This window comes from Centruroides vittatus, unplaced genomic scaffold (genome assembly GCF_030686945.1).
Source record: "Centruroides vittatus isolate TY-2023 unplaced genomic scaffold, ASM3068694v2 contig_358, whole genome shotgun sequence".
Taxonomy (NCBI): domain Eukaryota; kingdom Metazoa; phylum Arthropoda; class Arachnida; order Scorpiones; family Buthidae; genus Centruroides; species Centruroides vittatus.
In genome coordinates, this window is record NW_027122181.1 from 62,167 (window position 1) to 74,208 (window position 12,042).

General features: G+C 28.6%; 1 protein-coding gene across 1 annotated transcript in view; it reads right to left on the reverse strand.

The window, feature by feature from the left end:
- Positions 1–294: 294 nt before the first annotated feature.
- LOC136974879 (uncharacterized) overlaps positions 295–12,042 on the reverse strand; it is a 29,161-nt gene continuing 17,413 nt past the window's right edge. Inside the window, exons 9-15 of the mRNA XM_067269853.1 lie at positions 5,078–5,875; positions 4,200–4,999; positions 3,726–4,130; positions 3,249–3,435; positions 1,785–3,179; positions 693–1,710; positions 295–620 (exon numbers count right to left, since the gene is read on the reverse strand). Coding sequence (XP_067125954.1) covers positions 487–620; positions 693–1,710; positions 1,785–3,179; positions 3,249–3,435; positions 3,726–4,130; positions 4,200–4,999; positions 5,078–5,875 — 4,737 coding nt within the window. The 3' untranslated portion in view covers positions 295–486. The remainder of the gene's footprint in view (positions 621–692; positions 1,711–1,784; positions 3,180–3,248; positions 3,436–3,725; positions 4,131–4,199; positions 5,000–5,077; positions 5,876–12,042) is intronic.

Consider the following 12,042-nt stretch of genomic DNA (forward strand, 5'->3'; position numbering starts at 1 on the left):
CACATACTTCAATAAGGATATTAATTCTTGTTCCATAAAATACAAATGTTTATACATTTTTGTATTATTTATCTACGGTGTTTTATTTAATTAAAATAAAACAATTTATTTCTGTAATTTATAGATTTATAAATTGAATGTAGAGACAAAATACCATATTTCCATTTAACTTTCTGGGATTTGTAAAATATTGAAGCGGATGTTAAGCCGTGAAGCGTTGAATAACAAAGAAAATTCTGTATACCTATATTTTAAAAATATATTTTGATTTTAAGTAAAATAAATAAGATAGAATACTTTTAAAATAGAATATTTATTTTGATTTAAAGTAGAATATTTTGTACAACGTTAATATAGTTAAGAATATGTACATTGAAGCGTGTCTAAACAAAATATTCACGCGAATAAATCTATTAAACTTGTTGTAAGGGCAATAAATACAGCCTGAGTATTATGATGACTATTTTTGGATGATATAAGAAAAATTTAACGTCTCCGTTGTATCGATCTCCTTCCCAAAAAGTGACAACTTCCGTCATACATGTCAAGAGGATACAGATCAGCGGCTTGTACTTGTACTATTCCATCTTCACCCGAATCCATCCTCCTTACTTGTATGCCTGAAGTGTCCAAATATAAACATAAAAACGTATAAATTATTAATTAATATATTAATCACATTATACACTAACCTCTCGTTACTGTTTCTCTTTGGCTAAGTGACGTACCATACGTGGGTTTCATCTGTTCGTTGGGATGTAATCTTGCTTTGATCTCTTGATCACGCGCTTGACGACTCAATTTTCCGTAAATATAAACTTTCCTCAGATATAAACATATCATGATAAGACTAGCAGATAAAAGATTGGCACTAACCACTATGTGATCCCTATATTTTATAGGAAAATATAGAGTGGTTATAGGCCAAGCTATCCAAATGACAGCAGAAACGAGACAAGCGCTTAAGATCCAACGTGCTTCGCCGAGGTTATCAGTACTCCTCCACGTAACAAAACCAAAAACAATAGTAACGAATAATAAAAGAAAAACATATGTATGTGATACGAGCAATTCGTGCTCGAATGTCATTACCGGTTCACATTTCCATTTTCCATCGAACACGGTAATTTTGGGAGGCATCAATACTAACCATGATGCCATAAGAATTACTTGAATCGTAACAAGTCCTAAAGCAATTACTAGTAAACCTCCTGATCCAGGTAATCGAGAATTATCTTCCATCATTCCGTTACCATGATATCCCATCATTCTCCAAGTATTCATAACTTTTACTAGCATTCCAGCATATATGATTGAATATGAAAAGCCCATCACAAATCTTCTTAATCCACAAAGTACTGGTAAGGGTTCAATTATAAATACAAAATTAGACGCATAAAGTAATAAGAGTCCGACTAAAATTGTATATCCGAGAATAGTAGTGCCAACAGCAACAGGAAAAGCAGCTAAAAAATAGAGAGCACATATTGCGACAAGAACTATGCCCAAAGAAGAAAGAGCTATAAATACAATATTGGGAACAGTTTTAATAGATGTCAATAAAGGTTGACGTTCTAAAAATATAATAGAATTTGAAGTAATTGAACTTCCGTTTTTCTTCAAAGTACAACCGGAACAATTACTAATACATCTTCGAAATTGAATTAAGTCTGAAAATATGGTAAGGTTTCCGTTTTTCCAATCACCAACCTATTGAAAAATAACAATAAATTAAGCACTAATTAAAAATTTTTAAATCAAATCGTTCAAAAATTCTTTCTTACTTTCTCATAAACGTAATGTCCATTTCCTGCAACTTTCTTCAAAATCATAATATCATAATTGATGATAGTTTCTAATTCCTTTTGAATATGTCGAGCTAATTTTGAGCGGGCATCAATCACACAGTCGCTTAATTGTTTAATTCCTTGAGATTGGTTACAATTATTTTGAAACAAACGTTTCAAACTTTGAGTAATGACCGAAATTGATTGATATATTTGAAAAATATATTTACTTTGTTCAATATTATCACGAATCTTTTCTTTGCCACTGCATTGTTTTGAATATGTTTTGGATGTTGTACCTGTACTATTTAAACTGCATTTAAAAATATTTTGCCAGATATCTCGGAACCAATCTTCTGGTATATTTCCTTTTTTAGATGGTGAAAAAGTAGTTAGGAATTTATTAAAGCCAGGTATTTTGGGATTTTCTAGACGAATAGTCATAAAGTTGGCGTTTTTTGGTAAAAGTTCTTCAATCATTTGATTATCTGCCCAGCCTTCAGTTTCAATCCAAATCATTTGTCTTAAAATGTTTATTTTTCGAGCTGCCCATATAACATTTCTTGTTAAATAAATATCATCTAGCATTAAGATTACAACTTTAATATTTTGATCACTTAACATCGACTTCATTTGACTAGCAATATCATCACCGTTATTTCCTGGATGAAGAACCAGTGAATTTGCAATACACTTCCCTCCAGCTAAATTTTCAAAGTCGGAATAAAGTTTTCGTCCTTTTTGGCTTGCGCTATACATAACATAAATGCCTTCCCATCCGTAATTTAAAATAATTGATGAAAGTACGGAGGCATGCCCGTGATCATCAGGTAACGTTCTATAAGTCAGATGAGGAGCATCAAAGGATGTAATGAAAGATGTAGGTATGACTATTTGAGGTATTTCCATTGTTTCCAAAACTATAGCTACTTCTTTAGCCAATTCCTCCCCAAAAGTAATAGCTGCAACCACAGATTCAGACATAGCACTATTTTCGGATGCATATAAATTGAAAACTTGTTCTTGAGCTCTTTGCTGACGACCACAGGTGTCAAAGACAAGAGATCCAATTCTCTGCCATAATTCCAGATCTTTATTATATTCATCGAGAAAATGTTGCATTCCTATGACTATTTGATAAGACCAATCATTGATATCACCACAGGTAAAAAGATTTGGTCCAGGAGAATGAATTGGTAATAGAAATTGTATGATCCAGGAATTTTCAGATGATGTTTCCATAAACTGTTGTCGTTTTGATTTCACGGATATTGTAGAATCTAATTTATTAGCATAAACGGAAGAAACTGCATTAAAGTCTATTGCTCTATCTCCATAATACATTTTTTCTTTGTTCATCATTAATCCGCCATTTTCTTTGAATACTCCAACCTAAAATTTAAGTTTATCATAATCAAACACAGTAGTAACTATACAGAATATAAATTATCTTTTACTTACATCAACTATACTTAAAGTGCTGCCGTTGTATCTTTGAAAATGGACTATTCGGATATTTTGTGTCTTATATACAGAGGTATTTTTCGAAACTGCTTCCAGTTCACAAAAAGTATACAAAATTCCACGAATATTAGCATCAATAGTATTTAAACAGAATTTATCAGGTCTTCCGTGACAAATTGTTTTCCTAAAAATAAAGTAAGCAAAAATATATAAAAAAAAAAAAAAACATATGGTTATTAGAATATATTCAATGTAATTGATTCATAATGCAATTTGTATTTATCAATTATTCATATTATCAGAATGTTTTTAACTATGTCGTATTTCTTGAATGAGATTTACTTTCATGTAAACATTAATTAACAGAGATATAATTTTTAAAATTAAACATAAATGCGAAACATTTTCCAAATTCTATAATCGGTTTTATAATGATTATTATTAATTATTATATAATTAATGATATTAACTTACTTCAGAGCACTTAATCCTCGAGCAAAAATAAACACTGATTGAATAATTGCAGGAACTAACGGATCTTGATAAAGTGCATCTTTCACAGATGTTTCTTTTAATCCACTGTAACAAGCAGCTCCTCTACAGTTGTACATTGATGCCCAATATTCTCGAAACCATGGGTTTCTGCTATTGTTAGAAATATCCAGATTTTGAAAATATTTCAAAAATTCTTCTAAAAGCGGTGGTAACCATGTAACGCTCAAAGCCCCATCAGCAGCAGCGTATTTATTTAAAATATCTATATGATTTATTGCTAACCAAATTATATCCCCCTTTTTATAAAATTCTTCTTGAAGCCAATAATCAGCTCGTTTCATCATCAAATCTATATGTTCTTCATTCAATATGAGTATTACAACTCTGAAAATAAATGGTTGTTATACATTAAAGAAATATTATTTGAGAAATTGCAAAAGAAAAAATGATTACCTGGAACCATCTCTCGATTTAGCAACTAAACGGTGAATGACATTATCCACAACATTTGTAGTAGTAGAACTAAGATGAAGTTTATTCTCTATTGCTATTTTAATATTATTTTGTCCAGCCATTTCTTTAAAATTAATATATAAATCTTCTTCCTTCCACGGATCGTCGCTATACACAATAGAAACGTAATTCCATTCAAAATAATTTAAAATTTCCAGGAGACAACGGGAAAGAATGCTATTTGTTACACCTGTGCGAATAAGATAAGGATAAGTTTCGGGATCTTCATAAATTGAACTAATTGCATTAGGAGCTACTGTAGGGATAACTAATGACATTGTTACATCAGTAACTGGTTGTATGAGATTAGATGACTGTCCTATCACAAAACCAATCACTTTATTTGATTCAGGAAGGTTGAATCGATCAGGATATTGACTAAATATATTTGCCACATCACGTGATGTCTTTTCACGACTTCCACATGTATCCATAATTATACTGCCAAGTTTGATATCAGATAATAATTCTTTATTGTTATTAACTTGATCCAAAGCCCAAAGAAATGCTTCTACTTGTTGCACATTAGTTAACTTTCCGCATTCTAAAGGATTTTTTGAAGATTCATGGACAGTAAGACTGGCTGCTATGTATACATCAGCATTACTTTCTGTAACAACATAATCGGATCGTTTTCCTGGACATAAAGAACATTGAGAAATACATTCTGAAATCACAGTTTTTTCTTGATCAATTACCATTCCTGCAAGACTCTTCAATCCATTTTGATATACTCCTACCTAAACACAAGTATATAAAGTTCATTAGTATTCTTTTGTTTGAATTTATTAAAATTAAAAAAATAATAATTTACTTACTTTTTGAAAATATGGCCAGTTTGATTTCATCCTTTGTATTTTATATATTTCTATCGGTAGGTCTCCTGATCCGTCGCCTTTGAAACCAAAAACGTCATGAGGATCGTCGATTCTAGTAGTTTGCCTCCGAATGTATAAATTTAATAGTTGTCGAAGTTGACGGTGTTGTAAAAGTGTTGGACATAAACCACGTTCAGTTCTACACGCTTCTGATCTTAAAAGGGCTAAGCCTGAAGTTAAAGAAGAAATTGCTCGAATCACATTTACAACAGTATTCTTAGGTTTATTGCAACCAAAGTTTGAACAATTCTTCAAATTCCAATAGTCACGCAACCATGGATTTTTGCTGTTTTCCGGTGTTAAATGTTCGAAATATGACGAAAACTGTTCAATATTACTTTCCTTAACTCGAAAAATAAAACTTCTATCGGATAGCATTTTCTCGTATTTTACTAACATATTATTTTGTGACTGCTCAGTCCAAGAACCTGCACCAATCCAAACAAATTCTGTCGAATTTTCAGCTAAGTCAAATATAATTTTTGCCGAAGAACTACTTGTCCACAAAATTACGACTCGCGCACCTTGTAGATGAGCTTTTAGCAATTTACTTTGTAAATCAACGTCTCCAACTTTATATTCTAAAGCAAAACAAATTCCATTTCGATTACTCTCATCTTTAAAAGCCATAAAACTTTTCGAATGCTCTTCGTCATAAATAACAACTATGTAATTCCAACCAAGATGATGAAAAACTTCGGCTACAGCTCTTGCCATTGATGTTACATCTAGAGTTATCTAATTAAAATAAAAGTTATAAATTACTTAATGATAATAAGTTGAGTAAAAGTGTATTACATTTTTGAATTACAAAGAATTTTTACGTATAAGTTATTTTATATTTTTATATAATACAGTAGGCTTATTACATTTCGAGTTAATCTAAATAAGTATGTGTAAACTAAATATCCGAAATATGAAAATGAATTTATTCTGGAAGTTGGGGATTACAAAATGAACAATGCATTCAAAATAAATTTTAAAAATATAAACATATTTTAGCAGTCTATCAGTTTAACAAAATCGAATTTATTCCGTGGTCTGCTGCCTCTCCAATTTTTGTTTTCACACGTTTCAAAAAATTTCGGAAGTTTTCAGTGGTAAATTAATGGACCTTGTGCTAAATTCTTTTGAGAAATTCTACGGTGGAATTAGCCTCTCATGCCCCATTGTACACTTTCTGCTTTAACTAGTGGGGAATATTAGGTACATTGTTTCCTTGAGGAATGTACAGTATCCTATATTGATTAAAAGCATCAATTGTGTCTTTAGCTTAGTTGGACGTTGCAAATCTGGGGAAGAAAACGTAATCTCTATTCGGATAATTCTTTTTTAAGAATAAGATTAGTCTCTTCTTGTGCAATTCGTATTAAGAGCTTCCGTGTTAATGAAAAGTTTAGACGGCGAGAGAAAGGTTCGAGTCTACCTTCTAGGGTTTATAGCTAACCCACACCAAAACTTTTGTCAGAAACTTCACTTCTAGAATAACCTCCTTTCCTTTTACAGAATAAAAACTATTATTTCTTGCATATTCAGAGCCATCCGGTATAAAATAAGACCGGTTGTCCATAACCATATTCAGGTTGCTTTTGGGCCAAAAATTCCCTTTGTCGTTGAAGTAACCTTATTTGATTTTCTAATTGCTCTACGATGTATTTGAGTGCAAAATTCCTTTTCCTAATAAGAATATCCCTTTCCTCTAATATCCCACGCACAAATATGTGTGGGATGTTTTGAACTTTTGACCCAAGTCACCCAATTTACGGAGAGTCTCTCCGTAAATTGGCCCACCTTACCAACATCAACATTTGTTAGATGCTTATGCTTCGTTTCAGTCATTTTCACCTCCTTTTTTCACTTCCTTTAGCTCTAAATAGTATTTTCTTCTTTTCCACTTTCTTAATTATATCACATATCGTGTTATCTAGAATGCCCATATATTTAAAATATTCTATAGAGAAAAGTTTACCCTTCATCAAATTTCCGGTATAAAAATTTTCAATAATTTTTTTCGTTTATCTTCTTTTAGACCTGTTTTTTGAAATCGAAGATCAAACGACTTTTAAAGAATGAACATTAGGAATCGAATATGCAACTGATATGCAACGAAAAATTGCATGTTCAATGTCTTTTCGTGAATGCATGTATAGAAAGCAAAAATGAAATAAATTATTCCGAATTTTTAGTTTACACGCTTATACAAAAAGTATATTTTTTGTATTAACATTAATTAATTAAAAGTTAATAGCCAAAAAATATTTTCTAATATTAAAATAATTTTGAATTTTTTATTGTTAAATTCATCTTAAAACAGATATTAATCTGAAAAATAATAATGAAAAATGGGAATAACATTCTTGTTTGTCAGTTTTAAAGAAAAAACTCTGAATCCTAAACGCAAATACAAGTTTTTCATGTAATAATAGACTTGAATCCTTCAATATCATCATTAGTAAAATGCTGAAAATCAAGATTAATTGCAACCTTCTCTGTAATCTTCTTAACGTAGTCTATATACTGTATTATTAAACAGTTAACGCTATCTAAAATGAAATTTATTTAATTTTAAAACTTAAAAAAGAAAAAACTAGTCTTGAATTTTATTTATGCTAATTATTATTTACTAACAAATGAGAAACACTAAGCAAAAATTTCAGAAAGAGCTTTCTAATTTTTACAATTAATGAAATATTACAAAGTTTATTTTAAACTATTTACTATTAATTCAATATTATAAAAATAGACATAATCTGATATATGTGTAATACAATAGGCCTATATATAATACGTAGCATTATTAAAATATTTTAATACAATTTAAAAATAATATAGGCTATATATTTGTATTACTTTTAAATCCCATTATAGTATTTTAATAAAACAACAAGCAATTATTTATTGCGACAATGCCAAACTGCAATTTTTAATCATATTTTTAATTTATTTAATTTACAATATATGCTCTCCATCAAATTAGTACTGTTGTGTTTTAGCCCTGTACATCATACTTTTCCAGTTAGCAATAGAGTAGTGTCTATCATACTAAATAATATATAGAATGAGATGTATTTATTGTGTATAGTACTTGGTTTCTACTTTTAATTTTTGTAATATGGTTTAAAATAAAACTACGTTAGGATGGGGACAATTTGCTGTCCCATAAAAATCGATGCCCATATTATAAACAAAATTTTATAAAATAAATTTACAATTCAGAAATTTTGACAACTAAATGCTTTTGATATTTCACACAAACAAAAGCTTTTTTTACAAAATATACAGCTTTCAATCCTAAATAATTTGCCCTCGTATAGACATACAATTAAATACTAACAAATTTATTTTATTTGTTTTTCATTAAAAGTATGATTTATAAATATCTTTAGTAAAATTCAAAGTCTAATCGTAAAAAAGGAAATTATAACAATACCAAAAATTATACATTTCTATTAATAATTTAGCAGAGAATTTTTTCGAATATCGCAGTATATTTACATAGTATAATTTCAAAATTTCAGTAATAAAATTAAAATTGAATACATAACTAGAAAAACTTGAAGGTCAAATTTACTTAATTTATTTATTCACCTTCCACAATTATCGAGTAAGAAAATTAATTCTGAACAATTTTGTTTTTCATTAGTCTAGTTCTGGTGTATAATATGTAGGCCTATATGATAAAGCTATACAAATATCAATATTTATATAAATACAGTATGGTCTTGTTTTACGCGAGGTTGCGTATCATCAGGTATCACTTAAAACGAAATTCCGCGTAAATTTATGCTTCACCCCAAATAATCTCACTTAATTGCCTAGACTTGTGCCGAGCATGGCACGCCAAACTTTTTCCGGCGCGCATACCCTAAAAAGTAAATATCCAATATTTTCGCTGAATTTTATATTTTATTTTAATAGATTACAATTTTATTGGGTGGAGCGATGCCAAATAAAACTACAATAAAGAAACAACACTATCAACTGGTTTAGTAATAATGAGTAATAAAAAAATAAAACAAAGATCCTATTTTCAAGACATCTATATCTAATTCAGTATAGTTCAGTATTCAGACTAATTCAGTATGTCGCAGATATATCTATATCTGCGATATACTGAATTAGAAGCAAAGTTGCCAATTTAGTGGAAAACCGCTAAATCTAGCTTTCCTGTAACATCGTTTCGTCGCTAGACCAAATAATAATATGCCCCCAAAACTTTTGTTTGACACGTGATAAAGTTTAGCATCATAGGTTTGGAATTCTGGCACCTACACTTAAAATTGTTGCCCAACCCAGGCCTAGACACTTGTGCAACTAGTTACAATTAAGAGAATATGATTAAAATATGTTTAAAACGTTTTACTTATGTTCTTACGGTAATGAATATCTTAATCAAATGTTCTGGATATACAGTACAAAACAAAATTTTTTATTATACAATATTCAATTGAGAAAATACATGCAAAACCATTTGAAAAATACATGTATTTACTCCAGAAAGTAACAACCAGTAGCTCTAGTAACTGTGCACCACCCAATTATGCCATTTTACATAATTAGTTATTATTAATGCGCTTAGTCCATTCGTGTAGTGCATAAATTGTGTATCATGAAATCCAACTCACTAGAATTTTTAAATAAGTACAAGTCTTTTTATACTTTTTCAGAATTAAGTTATATTTTTTCCCTGTTAACACGAAAAAAGGCAGAGAAACAGTTTCTTACAGACACTTTTACTTCTGTTTTGTGACTAACCTTACAAGTTAAGTTAAAATTTATAGTCAATGCATGTATGACATATTAATATAATTATACTATATACATTTTATATAATACAAATATAGTATTTATTCTCTTCCTAAGGGCTATTATTTCGTTTATTTTGTTTATATTATTTAATTATACTACTAGAATATCAATTACTATTACATAAAAAGAATGCCTAGTCTGGATCTATCACTCCAAAAAATATAGGCTACATATAAATACTATATAAAGATACAAATATAGATTTTACACGTATCATTTGTTCAATCTTTTTTCTAAATTTCAGTACAAATTCTTACGTCTTTTATTATTTAATGTTAACTAGTTTATAATAATTCATTCAATACTTTATGTTTTTATTTTTATAACTATCAATTTTCTACCACAACATTCTTTTATAGTTTTATGAATAAATTATTTTTTTTTAAATTAAGTCTCTTCGTTAAATCATAATGATATTTAAAATAATCTTCTGTTCGCGATGATTATTAAATTTTAATTTCATTTAAAAATTGTAATGCAAACATTTCCTTTTAAATTTATATGCGTTAAGTCGTTAGGACATCAAGGCAAGGCAATGATGATAACAAGTGGGCAATCTCATTAGAAATGAAAAAAGAAAATTTTCGTTCTAATTTTAATTTCATGGGAGAATTTAACAGAAAGAAGTTTCTCTAATTAACTTAACACTAAAATTACAGTGAGCAGGTTTTTTCCCGAATGAATAGAAAAATCTCATGGAAAAGACTTAAAATATTGAGATCAAAATTTGAATGAAATCATACAAATCTGAAATTTTTCAAAAGCTTTATATGTAACACAAACTATATTAACCAGTATATTGACAAACAATTTATGATTTATTTATTAATATTGGGAATTTGGACAACAGATGTATAATTTCGCAATGAAATTAGCTAGCATTTCTACTTCCTTAATCTATTTCTGCATCATTTGTAATGACGAAAAAATAATAAAAAGTGACAGAACAATATCTGCTCTACTTTAAATTTCAGTCTAGTACAGTTAATTATATATTTAATTAGAAACAAATATAGCAAAATTTAAGATATAAAATCATGTAATGAAAACCAAAGAAAAACGTGCTTTTTCTGTGTTCAGTCATTTCTTTTAGTAGTATTGATGTTATTTAAAGGATCTTTTTGCTGAAGAATTAACTTACAAATGAAATATTTAGTATATAAATATATAAAATATATATAAAATTTGATATTTTTATTATTTTTTATTATTTTATTTTGTTAGTTCTTAATACAGGCGTTGTCACGAGGAAAAAAATTGCCGCCGCCAATATATGAATACAACAGAAATAAATGACAAAACCTATTAAAAATAAGATTGAAAATTTCATTTCAAATTAAAATTAAATAGAAATTTTTTCATTTCATTTTCATAAAGCATTTTCACCTAATATAATGCGAGTATCTAGCTCAAACATTTTCTTAAAATACTGTGTTAATGGTCATTAAATGTTGCGCAAACGGAATCTTACTGTATAGTATCATGTTGTATAATGTTGCTGCTTAGTTATAACAATTGCCGATTGTCAAATTAATATTTGAAAATTTCTCTTCCTCAAGCATAACTGGATTTATAATCGTGCTTATACAGTATTACATTATACTGTATCTTATAAATGATAATGCATTATACTATGTTGTACAGGTTGAACGACAACATTTCATTTTATTTAAGAAAGATTTATAAATATAAAAGACAAACTATTACATTAATATTACTTCTACATCTTTTAATGTAAAAGATTAACCTACATAAATATATTATCATTATTAATTATATTGTAATTAATTTTTGTATATACAACAATTACAGTATTTTCTGTTTATATAACAATTTTGAAACGGTTAATTTTTAAATTAAAACTTGAAAAATATAACAAAATATTCAACTTTAACTTTACATACATCTTACGTAGGGTAAACATTGGTATTTTCGTGATGCTTTTTAAATTCATCTACATCAAATAAGTAATGTAAGATGAGATTTAAAATTTTGCTCGCAGATAGAGTGGAATATATTAAATTCGAAAATTTTGTTCGTTTGAGTAAACTCTCATTTTATAAATGTTAGCAAAAGATTTCTATTGTAAGAAGGAA